Source organism: Trachurus japonicus, chromosome 16 (assembly GCF_045865225.1).
Source record: "Trachurus japonicus isolate A0001 chromosome 16, Traja_1.0".
Taxonomy (NCBI): Eukaryota; Metazoa; Chordata; class Actinopteri; order Carangiformes; family Carangidae; genus Trachurus; species Trachurus japonicus.
In genome coordinates this window covers 12,296,715-12,314,388 of record NC_140922.1, presented here as the reverse complement: position 1 = coordinate 12,314,388, position 17,674 = coordinate 12,296,715, and the positions used below count along the sequence as shown (strand labels likewise).

At 42.0% G+C, this 17,674-nt stretch overlaps 3 protein-coding genes across 3 annotated transcripts; 2 read left to right on the top strand and 1 right to left on the bottom strand.

Annotated features, from left to right (window-relative positions):
• The first annotated feature begins 1,074 nt into the window (after positions 1–1,074).
• LOC146971910 (glutathione S-transferase kappa 1-like) lies at positions 1,075–3,942 on the top strand. The gene is made up of 7 exons (XM_085801586.1): positions 1,075–1,491; positions 1,594–1,675; positions 1,767–1,895; positions 2,821–2,966; positions 3,062–3,178; positions 3,275–3,368; positions 3,697–3,942. The coding sequence occupies exons 1-7, from the start codon at positions 1,423–1,425 to the stop codon at positions 3,744–3,746; spliced, it is 687 nt and encodes a 228-aa protein (XP_085657712.1). The 5' UTR covers positions 1,075–1,422; the 3' UTR covers positions 3,747–3,942.
• A 1,166-nt stretch (positions 3,943–5,108) lies between these two features.
• On the top strand, positions 5,109–11,058 carry styk1b (STY kinase 1b). Its single transcript, XM_085801569.1, has 10 exons — positions 5,109–5,673; positions 6,626–6,681; positions 6,874–7,044; positions 7,783–8,115; positions 8,217–8,398; positions 8,524–8,598; positions 8,934–9,142; positions 9,271–9,311; positions 9,729–9,825; positions 9,940–11,058. Exons 2-10 carry the CDS (start codon positions 6,627–6,629, stop codon positions 10,130–10,132), a joined length of 1,356 nt encoding a protein of 451 aa, XP_085657695.1. The 5' UTR covers positions 5,109–5,673; position 6,626; the 3' UTR covers positions 10,133–11,058.
• phc1 (polyhomeotic homolog 1) lies at positions 10,764–17,468 on the bottom strand. The gene is made up of 14 exons (XM_085801598.1): positions 17,403–17,468; positions 16,349–16,473; positions 16,148–16,258; positions 15,999–16,064; positions 15,762–15,905; positions 15,258–15,437; positions 14,393–15,136; positions 14,156–14,291; positions 13,860–14,032; positions 13,687–13,750; positions 13,502–13,589; positions 13,107–13,278; positions 11,869–12,106; positions 10,764–11,773 (listed from the first exon to the last, which is right to left on the bottom strand). The coding sequence occupies exons 2-14, from the start codon at positions 16,466–16,468 to the stop codon at positions 11,622–11,624; spliced, it is 2,388 nt and encodes a 795-aa protein (XP_085657724.1). The 5' UTR covers positions 16,469–16,473; positions 17,403–17,468; the 3' UTR covers positions 10,764–11,621.
• Between the last annotated feature and the right edge of the window lie 206 nt (positions 17,469–17,674).

Genomic DNA, 17,674 nt, shown 5'->3' with positions numbered 1-17,674 from the left:
AGTGATTATCTAGATTAATAAGAATCTTTAAATTGTATTTCAGTGAAATGTACAATGCTATATGAACTTGCAGAGAAAAGCTTAAAAGCAATGAGTTCACTGCTCTGATGTTATGTGAAAATTTTACTTGTGTGTAAAATCAGGAAATCGTTTGTTTGACAATGTTGGATATGAAGACAGGTGAAGAGAAGGAGGCAGACTGAGAGCAGCCGCAGCAGAAATTTTATTAAAAAGATGGGTTAAATGTCACTCAAACAAACACTGGTTATTTCTGTGAACACACATTGTTGGACTGATTATGTCGGTCAGTCTGGGTAGTTTTGGGGAACAGGAAGCAATCAGCTGGTTGAGTTAATTTTACACAAATGCTTCTTCATTCATTTTTCACTGTGTGGATTCATGTGACACACCGTGAGAGGGATCTTATAACAGATTAATATGTACGTGACAGTAACATTAGAGATAGTAGGCCTGACAGTTGTGTTATTGTCAACTTAGAGGAAGTAGGCTATGTTAGAGAAGTACACAACATAATGACTGTTAGGTGAAACCAACATAATGAACATCAGTAACACTGGCTGCTAAACTGACCATTAATCATTATAGGCTATATTTGGATGAAAACTATAGGTCTAAGTCATTTCTGTAGCATTAGTTGCTAATGTTTGGCCATTAAAAGGCTAGCATGAGTAGGTACAATTAACTACAGTTACAAGTTCTACTTCATCTAAGATAATAATAATTAAAAAAAACATATAGCCTATATTTAAATACCGTAATTGATTTGATACACACAGGTAGCCTACTGTTTAAATCATCAAAGTCTGATAATGTTCTTTTTTCCCCCCTCTCTTTGTCAAAAAACAAAAAAAAACATATCTTAAATGTTTTCCATACTATTTGAGGTTGAGGTGAAACCATAGGGTGAAACAGAACAGTGCTGAAGTTGATATAAAACAGGTGCTGTCGCCTCCAGTCCAGCAGGCGGTGGTGACGCACCTGCTACGTTTTATCCCTATGGTTTACCCAGAAGAAGAAGAGGATGGCTTTTTTTTTTTTTTTCTATTGTCAGGAGTTGTTTCCAGAAGAGGGCGGTAATGTGTGTCTTTTTTACAGTCTATGGTGTGTTTAGGTGTTTAGCTAACAGTTGCTAACTTTAAACCTGAGTCTAATTCAACAAATCTCAACAGCCGCTGCAGCTAAAGTTTGGAGGGATTCATTCAGTCATCTCTGACCGGACGTGACCATGAACGCACCACGGAGCAGCTCGGTCAGGTTGGTTGAACTTTGACACACTGAGCGGTGCAGCTGGTTGACACTGTTTGCAAGCAGAGGAGACTCGTTTTTGTGTTATAATCGGTTTATTGCACATCAGTTTAAAGTTAAAGTGTAGTTGAACAGTCGAGACAAGAAGAGCTGAGGATGACCTCCAAGAAAGTGGTCGAGTTGTTCTACGATGTGGTCTCTCCGTACTCCTGGCTTGGATTTGAGGTTTGTGCCTTGTTGTATAATGTCAGCTTCGATAATAGTATAATCAAGCCCTTTATTTTGGTTTGCATGAGTGTTTGACACGGATATTATCTGTCTGTACAGGTGATGTGTCGCTACAGACACGTGTGGAACATAGAGCTCAAACTGCGTCCTGCGTTTCTGGGCGGCATCATGCAGGAATCAGGTGAGTAAAATAGATACAACTATCACACAGATCATGTTGCATGTTTATCATCCACTCCCATTATTCTTGTCCCGATTATCTGTCACGACAGGTAACAAGCCTCCAGGTCTGGTTCCAAACAAATTCCTATACATGACCAAGGACTTGAACCGCTTGGCTCAGTATTTTGATGTTCCCCTGCAGTCTCCATCTGACCCCTTCGAGGCCATGTTCAAGAAAGGTACAGCAACCTGCACGATCTGATGGGGTCTGCACTGTTCACTAACTGCACTGTAAAGTTTATTAGACCATATATACATGAGGCAACTGCTCTTATAACTGAATAATTGTTTGTTCATTTGCTGGGTCTGAAATTAAATGATTTGGTGATTTTCTTCATATGTCATTGACCATATGTCAGTTTGATGATGGTAGTGTTTTGGGTTCTTGAAGACTTTGGATTTTTAACTGCTGGTTGGCTGATAAAATAAGCTCCAATTTCTATGGAGAATTTTGGACCTCTAAAATTGTATTGACAAAATTATCAAGCAGCTAATTGAGAAAATAAACAATTTAATTCATTTCTTTAACCACCTTAGGGCAAGATGTAAACATAGCATTGACATATTATGACTTGCTGTGGTAGACACAGAGCCGATTTTGAGTTATGTATCTGGCCACCTGATGATATCCAGTCTCTTTTAGCTCTCAAACATCTGGCTCTTTAGTTTCTAAATTGTTCACCAGCAAGTTACGAATATTGTCTGCAGTTTGTTGTTTGGAGGAAACTGTGAAAAAAGCTTCCTGCATTGTTTAAATACATCAATGAGGGTGAGACAAAACAGTAAAGACTTTGGCTGCAAAGGCAAAACAATGAGCTGAAAAGATCATACGATGCTGCATTAAGCTGAGGGGAATCAGAAAGCTGGGTGATCATTTTCATAGTCATCTGGGCTGTTTTTGACATTATACATATTGATGAATGCAGCTTCACATCTTTTTCTGGTATTGGTGGTGGTATATAACCCCTAATCTAAGCACAGTCACCCAAGTTGTTGCCACGTTGGTAGGTGGGTAATCTAGCCTCGTACAACACAGTTCTGATGCTGTCCAAGAAGTTAATAATGCACTGATTTCATCGTTTTTTCCTCTGATTTATTTCCAAGGCTCCCTGTCAGCAATGCGCTTCGTGGCGGCAATACAAGAAAGGGAAAAGGGCGGAGACAAACAGGTGGAGCAGGTATCCCGGGAGCTGTGGAGAAGGATCTGGAGTGACGACAAAGACATCACACAACCTGCATCACTGTCTGAGGTGCCAACTTATCCAACCTGGTTGCACTTAAAAGATGACGTTGCACCATTTACCTTTTGTTGTGTCACAGTGTTTCCTCATTTCTTTTCCTGCAGGCAGCAAAGCAAGCAGGTCTGTCTGATGGTGAAATTAAAGAGCTGTTGCAGCTGTCCGCGTCAAAGGAGATCAAAGAGAAGCTGAAAAGCACAACACAGGAAGCTCTTGATATTGGGGTCAGTTGTCCTTTAGCTTTCATCTTAGATTCAGGCATAAGAGCCAAAATACTAAAATATAAAATAAACAAAACCTCTCCTTCTGTCTCTTCCTAGGCGTTTGGCTTCCCCCTGGTGGTGTGTCATGTCGATGGAAAGCCAGAAATGTTTTTTGGATCTGATAGATTCGAGCTCATGGCCCACTGCATTGGTGAGAATATGACTGTCCTGCGCATCATTCACAAACACATACGATGTGAAGGTGACAGGCTGAATGTTAAAACGGCCTTTGGCGTAGTCTGTTGTTGCACTCGCTGCAAGTCACACTTGATAAGACAATCAGATAAAATGCCTAAAATGTAAATACACACAGAACAGTGGAGACATGCGTGGATACTGTACCTTTATTTAGACACTGATAAACATTTTGGCAACATGACAAACTGCGTTGCAACTGGTTCCTGTGGTTTGTGCATAATTCAGCTTCCCATTAGAAATTCAAGATGAAGCTTAAGTTCTTGATTTCTTCTCTGTTGCAGGTGAGAAGTGGCTCGGACCTCAGCCTGGCAAATCAGCTGCCAAGCTCTGAGATACAAGCTGCCTTTAAACACCTGATCACAGATACCTTACATAATATCTCACTTGAATGGCGTCTTCGATCTCTTTTAATAGTTAAACAAAATCATAATTTGTATGCTGTGCCTCAGTAACAAATACATAGTGTAAATAATCATAACATAGCGCTGTACTATTTGATATGTGCCAATTAAAAAAGGATGAAAATATCCAGCTGTTTTTATTTTTTATTTTGTCTGGAAATACAAAGTATGCAAGAAGTAGTTAGTCATAGTTAGATCTCTACATGAAGCTACTAAAAAAATAATATCCATAGTGCATTTTCAATTTGTAACCTAATTTTTTTTGCTAAATATTAGCATACCAATAATATTAGTGTGTATTTACCATTCTGACTACATCAATTTTAGGTCAGTAGTAGAGTGTTTAAAATACATGAATGACACATAACAAATTTCTCTTTGGCTCAGTTGAAACCACACAGTAAGAAGGTGTTGAGTACAAACCCACTGGATTGGAAACTAAACTGTCCAGAGGTATGAATGCTGGTGTGTGTGTGTGTGTGTGTGTGTGTGTGTGTGTGTGTGTGTGTGTGTGTGTGTGTGTGTGTGTGTGTGTGTGTGTGTGTGTGTGTGTGTGTGTGTGTGTGTGTGTGTGTGTGTGTGTGTGTGTGTGTGTGTGTGTGTGTGTATAAAATCTTCTGTCTATGTTAAGGTCGTGGTAGACAGGTCTGACCAGGGTGTAACCCTCCTCTTTCCCAATGCAAGCTGGGTAAATGCTTCAGCTGCTGCAACACTGAGCCGGAGGTGGGTGTAGGGAGGGATTAAATTTGTAAAACTCACACATCATCACAATTATTATAGTCTCTGATTTCCATTCACTTAATTCCTCAAGTAAGATTTGTAATTGTTTTGTTTAGCTCATGTTTCTCTGTGTTCCCTGAGTGGCATCTCCCTGTGTGTACAACAAATGGAATCGCATACAAAACGGATCAAAGAAAACTAAAATAATTTCATATAATGAGATGATTCTGTGTTTAAATGTGAAAACCACAATAAACATACTTCACTTGTGATTTTAACTCCAAGGAAAAAAGTAAATGTTCTGAGGGAATTTAGCTTTTTATCAGACTCACTATTATCTTTACTATTACACATGTACTCTAGAAACCTGAGAGCTGCTGGCTCAGTTTTCACTTCCTTTTAAGCATTTGCATTAAATAAACTCTAACTAATGTCATAATCATTACCCAAAATGACAACACGCTATTTATATATTTCTCAAGGTGTGAGATTGCATATTCATGTTTGAAACCTCCGCCTGAAAGGATAGAGTTTATTACTGCTGACTAAACACTCCTGAGATTAGAGAGCTAGTCTTACGAGTTTATGGGCGATGTGGGGCAAACAGGCTGAACAAAAGACTGGAGACTGAAAAATGACAAGAGCTGCAGCCTGCAGGACCAGTTTCTCTAAACAAAGAGGAGAAAGGCAGGGCTTGAAGTAGCTGACACATGTCGGCCTCAAAAGACAAAGCAAATTGCAGAATGTGGTAGAGAAAACCTCAAGAAAGACGGGACACAGCGGCGGACAACTACACCTGACATCAGTGTGGTGCATCCCCACTCCAGCTGGGAAGGACAGAGACAGAAAGGAGGGAAAAGGAGCGGAGAGCAGAGGGATAAGGAGCAGGTGAGGAGGGTGGAGTTAAGAAAACATTGACAGTGGAACGTGGACAAACAGAGCACATAGATCCCCCGAGCCCAACCTGTCGGCAGAGAAAAACAAGACAATGAAGAGCTGAACACAGCAGCAGAACCAAGGCTCCACGTTCAGGTGGGAGGATGTATGAAAGGTGCCTAAGGAGGGAAGCATGAGCCTGCTGCAATAACAGCATCTAACATTTTTTGGGGGATATAAGAGACAACTGAAGGAGCTGAGGTAAAGAATCACTCTCTGGATGTCTCCTCTGTTACACTGTCAATGCTATCTGTGTTTTTAAAGTCATACCGTGTAAAATTAAAGTGGCAGAGTGAGCTTGATGTTCATTTAATGAAAGAGTTATCTGTGTGTGTCGCTCTGGCTTCAGTTTTTCTGTGATAATCAAGCTGTTTTGTTTTGTTTTGTTGTCTCATTGATTTGAATGTATGAGCCAGTTCTGTTTTGACATTTTTGTTTGCCCTTTGGGTGAGCAGAACAACAGCTGCATCAATGTGTTGAAAAAATGCAGATGAACAGGTTTCATACAGCTCAGATCTGACGTGACGGGGCTGAAGTGTTTCCCTGTTTAGCCACATGTGTCTTTTCATATACACTGCATCAAAGGAAACTGGCACATATAGACATACAGTACATGAGGATGTTTTTTTCCGTGTACAGCTTTAATAAAGGGGTGTGTATTCAGGTTAAACTACCTAATATAGTATCACTCCATGGATTAGATTGGCAAATAATGAAACGGCAAGCTGTAAGGAAGGTCCAAGGTTCTCTGTTACGGGAAAAGACACAGTGAAGTGCCAACAGTTTTTGTTGTGATTACCAGGAAGGAGATGTTTGGCGTAGCTCAGAAAGTGTGATAGAATAGCTGAAGTTCCTTCCTGGTCTCAGTTACGTGTTCGTTCAGACACCTTCTCATACCGGTTACCTGCCAGAGTCATGTTACCGTTCACAGACTCAGCCCCAGAGACAAAATGTGGTTCAGGACTATCACATTATCTTCTGCATTAAATCATAATACACACCAAATACTGACACCTATGAAATATTAAGTCTGACTAAAGTGAATTCAACATTTTAAGCAACATTTGACAAGATAATAACATTAATAATAATAATGATAATAAGATAAGAATTTAATATGATTTTTTTTTTTTTTTTTTTTTACATTTGACAGGATGTCTTCAATGTCAGACGCAGACTTTCGCTGCGAACATGGAGATACAATCTGTGGTAAGTTTTTATCCGCAGGGAAACAGGCTGAAGGTTTTGACCATGAGCCCGGTAAAAACCATTTGAGGCCTGAAGTGTTCACTTTAATTGACAGATGAACAAACATGCCACCACACACTGTGCAAATATGTCTGCTATGCTTCAGAGTGATTCTAAGGACTGATGTTTCCTTGTATCTGATCCTGTTTGCAGAGATCCGTGTGTACGAGCAGGAGGTGATCATAGTGCCAATCTTGCTGCTGGCCAGCTTCCTGGTTACTCTGGTCTTCATCTTACTGCTTCGCTTTTGTCCAGAGAGGGTCGACCGCATCCGACCACAGTCCACGAAGTCGCCCCCCAGGAGGTTGCTGCATGGTATTGATGGTAAGACACTGCAGGAGACATGGAAATTAACCTATTGATCAAATCATATCAGACATGTGTATCTATAGTAATGATACATTTATTGTGTTTGACACTTTTCATGAGGTGTGGTGAGATATTTAGGTAACACTTTACTTGAAGGTATCGTCATAACAGGGACATGACACAGTAATGAACGTGTCATAAACATTACGTCAATGTCATAACGTTGTCATCAAGTTAAGGTTAACCCTAACCCTACAAAAACCGAATGACATGACGATATTTACAATGGGCACCAAAGCAGTGATCAAATTGAACTTTTAATACTGTTTCTTGCACTATTCCATGTGATTAAAGACACTAATACTGTATTTTAAATTACTGTAATCACTTGTTGTCCATCAGTTTGTCACTGACAAATCTTAATTTTCCCTTTGCTGCAGATATTTATTGCCTTGGGCAACAGTGAACTTGAACATTAACTAAACATTTCATAGTTAATGTTAGTCATAATAATAATGGAATAGTATAATATAAATGTTTATGAAATGCAAACAACTATGATGGAGGCCCATAGGATAATGCATGGCAATAAGATTGTGAAAATATTTGTAAAAACTACATTATAGTGTATTGTATAGTGTATGTTTATTCTTCCTATAATGGGGAAAAGTAAAATTTCTTTCTTTCTTTCTTTCTTTCTTTCTTTCTTTCTTTCTTTCTTTCTTTCTTTCTTTCTTAACTCTCTGTTCACAGCTCCACCAGGTCTCAATGTCCTGGAGCATGAGAGCATCGCCCTGGACATGCCCAATTCCTACTCCACCTTCCATCCCCCAAACACCTACTCTTCAAAAAGCCCCACCGTGACTGTCAGCACGCTCACTCTCCCAGCCAACCCCCCACCACAGCCCTTCAAGCCTAGTTTCACCCCCATTGTCCAGCCCAGGGAGTTGCCGCGCCAGAGGCTGCCTGAGTCCTTCAAGCTGGTCACCCCTCTGCCTGCTGCCTTCTCCCTGCGCGCAGACTCCTCAGTGTCCCTCTACAGGGCGAGCATGGAAAACAGGAATGTGGTACTGCGGGTGCTAAATGGTGAGAGAAGAGCTCCTAATTAAATAATGCACTGGTTTTTCATGAGCTACTGTGTTGGTGTTTCACCCTCATGATCTCCCTGTCATTTTTACCCTCTGCAGACTCTGCTGATGCTGATGAAAGACACAGCTTCCTGGGTTTTGCATCCTTCCTGGCCCAGCTCGGACCTCATCCCTTCCTGCCAGAGCTCCTGGGTGTGGTCTCCCTGCGAGCTCCTCTGGTGACAGTTGTGGAGGAGGTGGAGAACAGAGACCTGCTCAGCTTCCTGTGGAGATGCAGACAGGTAGGGAGTGTGAGGTCTATTTTTTGAAAAGGGAAAACTACTCCAGAGTTTATAAAATCAATCATTTAACCATGTAATGTAAATTGAAAATAAAAAATTAAATGACAGGGCGTTGATTTTTTCAGGAACGTGTGGATCCTCCGTGTGAGATGACTGAGAGACGAATATTTACCATGGCCAAACAGGTGGCCTCAGCCCTGGTCAGTATTCTAATAACTTTGTCCTCCCTTTTCTGGACCATATACTGTATTTGACTTTCAAATCAGAGACATAACTTTCCCTTCAAACACCACACCATGGACATACCTGACAATCCCAAAAATGACAACATTGTGTGTGTTTTTAGTATAATTTTGTGCATTATGAATACATTTTCTATCAGTTCATCCCATCTCTATAGATCCACCATCCACCATGTAAACTACTTTTATTCCATTGTGTCTCACTTTCCATTTGATTTTGACATAAATGTTTTACAGTATATCTGTGGAAGTGCCCAAGCAGTAACATTATGTTTGACTTGTTACTCAATCAGGAGTTCCTACACAGCAAAGATCTCCTCCACGGAAACCTCCGTGCCCGCAGCGTACTGGTCAGTGGCCAGTTCACGGCCAAGCTTTGGGGTCTGCATGGGGTCTACACAAGGAAGAACCAGAAGGCCACTCAGAGGGACGACCCCAGCATGAAGAAATGGCAGGCGCCTGAGGTGTTGGTCAGGAAGCCCGCCAGTCCGAGCAGTGACATGTGAGATCTTTTTATGCCTCCACAGAAAAACAGTTATTACTATAAGAATTTTGTGTTCAGAATCATTATGAAGAGTATTTAGTTACTGAAGCTCTAACCATTACTTGCCTATGTGTGTCCGTGTCTAGCTGGTCATTTGGCGTCTTACTGTATGAAATGGCAACATTGGGTAAGTTCAGCTGTTACTTTTAAGAAAACACTTTGATCATAGATGAAAGTACTTACTCATGTGGGAAATACAAACACACAGAGACTGAAAATATATATTTCTTAATATGGTGACATTTTCCCATACCATTTACTCTCTCATTCACTGTAGATTTTGATCTCTGGTTACATTACAGGCAATGACAAAAAATTATTAATTATTATTTTAGGACTACTTTATACCACTATTGGGTATGAATAGTATCTTTGTGTAATTGTGGTAACGCACCTTCATCTTTGATATTGTGCATTTATTCATAAAGTGATTTCCCCAAAACGTATTATATTTAACATACACACTGATTTTACAATGTAAAGATACATAGAAGTTATCCATATCCCCCATTCTTAACTACTACATTTACTATTTCCCCTCCAGGTGAAGCTCCGTTTGCAGAAATCCCAGTTAATGAGCTTCTACAGTTTCATCAACGAGGGAAAAGTCTGAAAAAACCTTCCAATTGCTCCAACACACTGTAAGTATCCAAAGAATACACATCAAACCCGAAGTAACTCATTAACTGCAGAATCTCTCTTGTATTGAAGTATGCTCTACAGTTCAGACTCTTTCCCTCCTCTCTCTGTCTCAGCCACGCCATCATTAAGAGCTGCTGCCACTGGAAGGATCAGGATCGTCCCTCCTTGGCTGACGTGAACCGAAAGCTCGTCTCAGGAGAGAAGAGCGCCTCTGACAAAGTGCTCAAAGTGCCAGGGACAATTAACATTGAGCAGTACCTGCAGGAAGCTGGATACGGGGAAACAAACAGCTACACAATCTTCTGAGCGCAGCTTGTGCCAGCAAAATGAATTGCACTAAACTCAAAACACCCCAGTGGTGCACTTTTACTACACAAGTCTTTCAGGTGCGGTGAAAGTGCTTCGAGCTCTGTTTACAAGTGCTTTGGGCACTGGAGTTGTTCCTTTATTCTGTTACGTATGCTCATACTTTATGTAATAAAGATGAGACAAATTCCATATGTTAATTAAGTTATTTACCCTGTGGGGAACATGTATTTTGATCCAAGACCTCATTTGTGGGGAAACACATCTAATAGACTGTAAACTTGACCAATGTACTGTACAGCTGCTGCATCGTGTACTTGTAGTTGATACTGTAATGTATGATAGTTTACAAATATTTACAACTTGAATCCAATGTATATATGTTATTATTTTTGTATTATTCAGAATCAGGCAGAGGAAGGACAAAATGCAGTTGCATTATTACACTCATTTATTTCTCTATAAGCTCAAATCATGGACATACATAAGATATGAGCAAGAAATGAACTTATCTGTTTATGGACTTGACTGTTTACATTTAAATAATCATCACTGGGCCTGGTGTAACCTTTTCTATTTCATGTGAATGTCATGGGGTAATAAATGCATGCACACACACAACTTCCAGTAACAGGTATTGTTTATTGGTAGTACTGCATACATGTACACAGAGCACTTCCACTCAGCCCTTGAGAGAGCAAACCACGAGGAATACCTATTTTCAGGTAGTTAGGTTGATTAAAGCTTCTAAAACTATATTGTATCCATGAAAAAATAATTTTGATTGTAGTACAAAATGGAAAAGATACAAAACTAAACTTTTAATAACTGGTAAACTGAACTAATTAAAATACCAGGCTTTTTGAGTGTCCTTTGCTCGATGTGATTGGAGCCTGGATTAAACATCTATGGTGGAGAAAAGCAAAGAGCTACTAAAATAGACTAAAACATTTAAATGAAGTGACTGTTGCTGACATCAGAAACCATATCGCTAAAGTTAAAGCACCATTTGAAATACAGCGAGAAGGCAACGTTTCTTTCTTTTTCTTTTTTTCTGTAACCCAGCGGGTGAACTGTCCTAGCTAGAAGACCTAGCACTGATTACTGCAGGCTGGCGTATAGTATACATACAAAAGGTCTCTAATCACAATGACAGAAAAAAAGTGACACACTACTGAAAAGGGTATTTCAGACTGTCCATGCACACCATTCAAACATTAAAAACCATATGCATACAACTTTTTCTTTTTTTTTTGCACATTCAATGTCCAGAAAGTAAACTGTCCATCTCCATGTCTTGTCATGACTGATGGAGCACCGTTATTTATGAAAAAGAAACAAAGAAAAAACATCCACACTGTCCCTGGAGATCTCAGTCTTAGGTTCTAACTTCTTACTAACAGAGGGACAAGTCCGGGTATTGATTTCATTGAGAAATGATCAATGGGTAAACGATACTGGTGTGTCCCTCTGAAGTGCTGACTCGTGTTCACTCACGTAGGCTGTTGATGGAGGCACAGATCTTGAGAGCTGGACCCAGCTTGATATTCATGGTGGAGATGAGATGGTCCTCCCGCAGAAGCAGGAGAGCCTGCCCGTCTATTTCCTGCGACAGAAACTGGGCGGCCAGCTCTTCGCAGCCTGAGTGCAACAGACAAGAGGAGACGATGCAATTAGCGAAGAGACCAGGACTCACGAGACTTACTAAACCTCCGATCTAATCACTGAGCACCAACCTTGAAGTGAGGAGATGAACCTGCAGACTTCTTCAACGCTCCACTGAGCAGGAGTTGTGGAGAGGAAGCTGGCGCCCTCCAGTGGGAGGCTGCCGGGAGCTGAGCTGTCGGACTGAGGAGCGCTGTGGTCGGCTCGAGAGCAGGAGCGTGAGGAGCTCGGGGAGAGTGAAGGAGAGTCGTCCTCCTCTTCTTCTCCATCACTGGACACGTCCTCTGAGCGGCTGGACTCAGAGTGACACTACACCCAAAAGAAAAAAGAGATTCAGATACAAAATTCAACAATAAAACAAATTGCTGCAATAGTGGCATGGTATAAAACCATCCAGTGTATGAGCCTGACCCTCAATGCTGTTACTTTCTTACACCATATATCACAGTCAGGTCAAGTAATATTTATTGTCACCAAAGATTTTAATCTTAAAGGGACAGTTCAACATTTTGGCAAATTCGCCTATTGCCATAATCCCTATGGTCATAGCAGTAGGTTCATTACCGTCTCCGGAAGCAGAGCCATAGCTGGCCCGCGGCACATGAAAAGTTTCAAAACAAAACTGGCCTCGCTCGTTAGTGCCTGCGGTGCACCCGGTACGAGTGCGACGGCATGTTTCATGAACAACACAGAAATATCTGCGCTGGGGATAGGATGAAAACGAAGAACTGACATCTGGTCACAGCTGACTAAAATATGACTAAAACAAAATTAGTATTTTAGTCAAAAGAGTAAGACTTTCAGGGTAAATGCATAGCTACATTACAGACAGGGCTCCTGGGTGGAGTGATGTTACATAATTATGCATGATTATTTCATAGCGTGGCGAACGTCTCTGCCCCGTGGATCTCAAAACGACATACACTGATAATTAAAGGCAATGAACCTACGCCTATGACTATAGGGATTATGGCAATAGGTGAATTTGCCAAAATGTTTAACTATCCCTTTAATATTTAGGACCTGTCTTTATCAAGTGCTTTTGCTAAAACATTTGTTAGGGACTATTTTCATCAGCTAAGTAGTAAACATTTGGTGCTCTAGTGAGTACAGCACCAGACAATCTGTATGATTGATTCAAAATAAACTGTAGCGCTGGTGCTTACAGCAATGAAGGAGTACCTGGCTCATGGGTGTGTTTTTACGAGTAGTTTAAAAATCAATGGATGTCTAATCACAGCCAGTTTTGGATACACAGATGGTAGGATTAATTCAGCACTTTTTAATATGATTTGTTGACTAGCCTTACCTTGACAGGTAGATGCCTGCTTGATAATTTACTACAGTTGATATTAGAGCTGCTCCTGCGAGAGGGGCCCCTGCGCCGAGCAGCACTCTCAGCAGGCGCTGGAGGCGATGCCAGTCCTGCTCCACTTCTCCCCCGGCTTGTTTTGAAGTGTTGGCTGCAACTTACATTATATCTGTGTATAGAAAACCACAGTCAATACTCAGGAAAACAACCAAAGTGGACTAAATGATTAGTCTGAGGCATCACCGGGGGACAGATTTTGGCTGGAATTAAAACTTGCAAGCTCTTGGTACTTCATAGAGAAGAGTTTTTAGTTTAATAATATAAGACAAAAGAAATGTGAGTTAATAATTATCCTGACAAAAGAGGCTCCTGGGTGTTGGTGGCACACCTACCTCTTAGCACAGGTATTTGAACAGAACCTCTTTGATCCTCTGAACTGGCTGGCTGGAGCCAGACTTGCACAGTACTCACACTTCAACACTGGAGAGGAAAAGGAAAAGACACATCTTCATTACATTAAGTACAATTTGGAACATTTATGGATCATTAAAAAAAATAATCTCATTCCACCACTTACATGGAGTTCCATTTTCTGAGCGTCCAACCAGAGCAAAATCTCTGTCTTTGAGGAGTCCAGCCACCTGTTACAGTCACAGATTTTAGCCAGACAATTAGTAACTTTGTCAGAGAAAAGTGCAATTTCATTTAAATTTGTTGTGTATGTTTTTTTAAATAACAGAGTGGCCTTACAGGGAAGGGTTCAGCTCCCTCCTGGATCACAAAGCCCTCTATGAGATGGGTGAGAACTTGAGGTTTTACCACCGCCTGAGGAACAGGAGCTCTGTCTTTGTCCCCAACTCTCGACAGGGGCAGAGGTAAAGATAAGGTGGGAGGAGACGAGAACGCCGTGGCTACAAGAGGAGCTACATTGAGGATTGAAACAAACAGGGAACAGAGTGAATTTTGGACCAGATTTGTAGTTATCATTTTCAATGACTGATTCTACTAATGTATGATTGATTTGTGGAGATGATAAAATGACATACCCGAGTCCTTCGTAGGGGCCGGGGATAAGGGAGGAGCTGAATCTTTCATTGGTGCAGAGTCTGAAGATTCTGTCAACATCTCATTTGGTGCATCACAGTCAGATTTTCTCTTCAGAGAGCCATTGGGAGGCTTTGTCTGTTAAGATGTGTGGGGGGAAAAGCAACAGAAAGTGTTAGAAACCTGCCCCAAAAACAGTGTCAGCATCAGTAAGTGCATCTTTGAGTGGTTGATCTTACCACAGCACTGTTGAAGACTGCATTAACATTCCCACAAGTTGTGTTTTCCTGGGCTGTGGCGCTCCGTGCTTGTGCCAGGGCCACAGCCTGTGTGTTTCCTGCTAAGCCCTGTCTGGCTCCCACAAGCTGCACAGGGATGTGGGGAGGGTTGTGCCCCCCAGCGCTGGCCTGGCTGTTGTTAGGCGGTGCTGGAAGAATGGGAGGTGGGTGTCTAGGAGGCATTTGCGCAGGTAAACGGTGTCCCTGAGCTGTCTTGGGCTGGATAGGCACAGGGCCTTTGTCTGCAGTAGTGTTGGCCTGTTGTAGCGGCTGCACCACCAGAGTCTGCGTGTTGACGTTGGCTTTTGGGGCCACTGAGCCGATGGGGTAGCCTTGGGTGGAGGTAGGAACATTTGAGGTGGGCACCAAAATAACTGGGGCAGCAGAGGAGGAAAGAAGGAGCTGGGAGAGAGGGAGTGCTTGAGAGGAGGCGGAGGAGGGAGCTACAGAGGCTGCCGGGGTAACAGTCATTGCAGCCTGGTTTCCAGTTTTTACAGTCATCGTCTTGGACTGCTGCTGAGTGAAGTTAGATTTGGCCATTTGTTGTTGCTGCTGTGGTTGTACTTGCTGCTGCTGAGCGTTTTGGGGGAAGGTTTGCTGCTGTTGACCGAGAGGAAAGCCGGCAGCATCCTTCCTCTCTGGAAGTTCAGACTTGACAGCAACAGCTCTGGGGGTGGAAGCGCAATGCAGGGCCAGGTTCTGCACCTGGGACATGAGAGGAAAGGAGTGGATTGTGGTGAAATGCAAAAGAGAGATCAGATTCTGAGGACTGTATGACTGCAAATAGCTCAGACTTAAGATTACAGGGAAGTAATAGCACTCAAACCTGATCATTGTCACACTGGGCACTGGCAGTGTTAGGAGCAACTTCCTGCTGTTGCTGTTGTTGCTGTTGTTGTTGCTGCTGTGGCTGTGTCTGGGCAACTGTTGCTACAGTTGCTGTTGCTGTACCACCAGGCATAAAGATGAGCTGAGAGGCAAGAGGAGCCCTGAGAGAGCGGTTGACCTACGTGAGGAACAGGACAGATCATCAATATTGTGAACATGAACATTTTTTTTTAACTTCTCATCTACATTGAATATTTAGTGACATGTCATCAATTCTGGTGATTTTTGTCAAGCTCTTTAAAGTGAGTGTGCAGGATCATTAGTACCCAAAGCAACCAAAAGGTAGATCTTTGGAAAACCAAATATATGGGCATTTTCACAAAGTTAATGCAGGTTAAATAGTTATTTAAAGAGAATCTTTGATGGATTCAAATATAACATGCATTCATTTAGGAGATAATTACCAAAAATACACAAAGCACAAGATTGATTTTCAACTCACTCTTAGATACATCTGTCCCTGCCCTGTCGAATTTCCACTCAGTAACACAGACTGGTTGAGAGTTGGAGTTGTTGCAGAGGTGGCCGGGCCGTGGGGACGGGGGTTAGTCATCGTTCCTCCTGCAGATGTGGTGCTTAGGTTGACCTGGGATGAACGGAACAGAAAATTGCATTTTTAATCAAAACTGATGAAAACTATGTAGACAATCTTTCCAAAATGACTGACATAAAAACTTACAGTGGTGGTTGCCTGGGACATGCTGTTACTTGGGGTATTGGACTGGCGACTAGCTGCAAGGGTGGCCTGGTTTAAAGAGAGAAAGTAAATGAATGGACTACTGCTGAGCATATGTTTCTATTACCTATATTTTCTTGTCTTTTGGTTACCTGTTGCACAGCGGCCAAGTTATGGAGTTGGGCACTGTTGATCTGCTGCTGCAGCATGAGCTGCTGGAAGTACTGAGCAGCATTTGGCTGCCTTTGTAGTGCTTGGAGAGCCTAAATAAACACAGACACACATTTACTATTTCAAGAATAAACAAAAGCATATATATTCATGTCAATTATTTCATGCTCACAAACTCTCACCTGTACAGCCTGTCTCTCATATAGAGACATGTGGGCTATCTGGGGCGCACGGGAGTTCCCACTTGTCTGAGGGTTTCCATTGGTGTTGTTGCCTGTGTTTTGGTCTTCACCTGCATCCATGCTTGCTGTTCAAAACACAAATACACTTGTTGAACAGGGAATTCAGTAACTCTGACGGGGCCAAAATACCATTACTACTCCTACTTCTACTAAACAGGGATTTCAAAGATATCTATATGGAATCTCAACTCATTATTACACCTTAGGCACATAGAAATAAACTACTATGTGGCCACAGTAGAGTTCAAATAGGTAAGTTACTGCCGATATAAATGGGGTGATACCTTGAGGAACCATAGGGTCCCACTGCAGGATTACTCCCTCAAAGTCTCCAGGACTGGGATTGTTTTATATAAACAGAGGTGCCTGAGATAACTCGTATAAAGAGCAAATAAATCACAGTCCGCTACTCCCCTGCGCAGAGGTGGAACTACTTCAGAGCTGGGCAGGCGTTACTACTACTGACCTACTTTGAGTCAATAGTCGTGGCGAGCTGGAGCATTGTGGTATTTTCATTAACAGAGCAGTTGTCAACATGATAGATGGCTACGAGAGGAAGAACAACATGGAGGAAAGCTCAAAAACACAAAGTAAAGGCACAGGCTAGCCAAATGTGGCTAACTACAATGGACTTTGCTAGTTAGCTCTTCCCCCAAACACAAGTCTTGACATGCCATTATGAAATTATATCAACGCGTGTGACCGGGCTAGAAAAAAAGTCCGAGTGCAGATCTGTTGAAAGCAAAGTGAAGCTCCGTTAGTTTGTTGCCAACATTTACATTTATGGGATAAAAGAGAGACACCGTTAGTTAGTTTACAGGCTAACCGACTAGCGACGCTACCAGGCAGAAAACTAGCATCTATGTGGCTCTGACTGATGCAACAAGTCGGCGTAAAGTGATTTTCCACATGCTCGGGTGTGTGCCTCTCCTTCACTTTTCTCCCCTTTTCACACTTAGATGCAAATAATTTTATCTTCCGATCTTGGTTTTACCTGAAATTAACGACAGCCCCCTTTCAGGATTTTTTTTGCCTCCAACCAAACCCCCGCCCCTCACAGCTCTCCTCCTCTTCTTCTGTTCCTCAGTAACAGCGGCTGGTCTCACCACTGCCCTCCTCTGGACTCATCCACCAGTCCTCCTCTGGACTCATCCACCAGTCCTCCTCTGGACTCATCCATCAGTCCTCCTCTGGACTCATCCATCAGTCCTCCTCTGGACTCATCCATCAGTCCTCCTCTGGACTCATCCACCAGTCCTCCTCTGG

Bases quoted from the DNA above. Each gene is read 5' to 3' on its own strand.
- LOC146971910 (XM_085801586.1), top strand. From the start codon at position 1,423: ATGACCTCCAAGAAAGTGGTCGAGTTGTTCTACGATGTGGTCTCTCCG. The intron at 2,967-3,061 runs GTGCCAACTTAT...CTTTTCCTGCAG, and splicing joins AACCTGCATCACTGTCTGAG to GCAGCAAAGCAAGCAGGTCT. The intron at 3,369-3,696 runs GTGAGAATATGA...TCTCTGTTGCAG, and splicing joins GCTCATGGCCCACTGCATTG to GTGAGAAGTGGCTCGGACCT.
- styk1b (XM_085801569.1), top strand. From the start codon at position 6,627: ATGTCTTCAATGTCAGACGCAGACTTTCGCTGCGAACATGGAGATACA. The intron at 9,143-9,270 runs GTGAGATCTTTT...GTCCGTGTCTAG, and splicing joins GCCAGTCCGAGCAGTGACAT to CTGGTCATTTGGCGTCTTAC. The intron at 9,826-9,939 runs GTAAGTATCCAA...TCTCTGTCTCAG, and splicing joins TCCAATTGCTCCAACACACT to CCACGCCATCATTAAGAGCT.
- phc1 (XM_085801598.1), bottom strand. From the start codon at position 16,468: ATGGATGCAGGTGAAGACCAAAACACAGGCAACAACACCAATGGAAAC. The intron at 13,590-13,686 runs GTAAGTGGTGGA...TTTCCTCTCCAG, and splicing joins CTCAGAAAATGGAACTCCAT to TGTTGAAGTGTGAGTACTGT. The intron at 11,774-11,868 runs GTTGGTGCTCAG...TGTTGCACTCAG, and splicing joins GTTCATCTCCTCACTTCAAG to GCTGCGAAGAGCTGGCCGCC.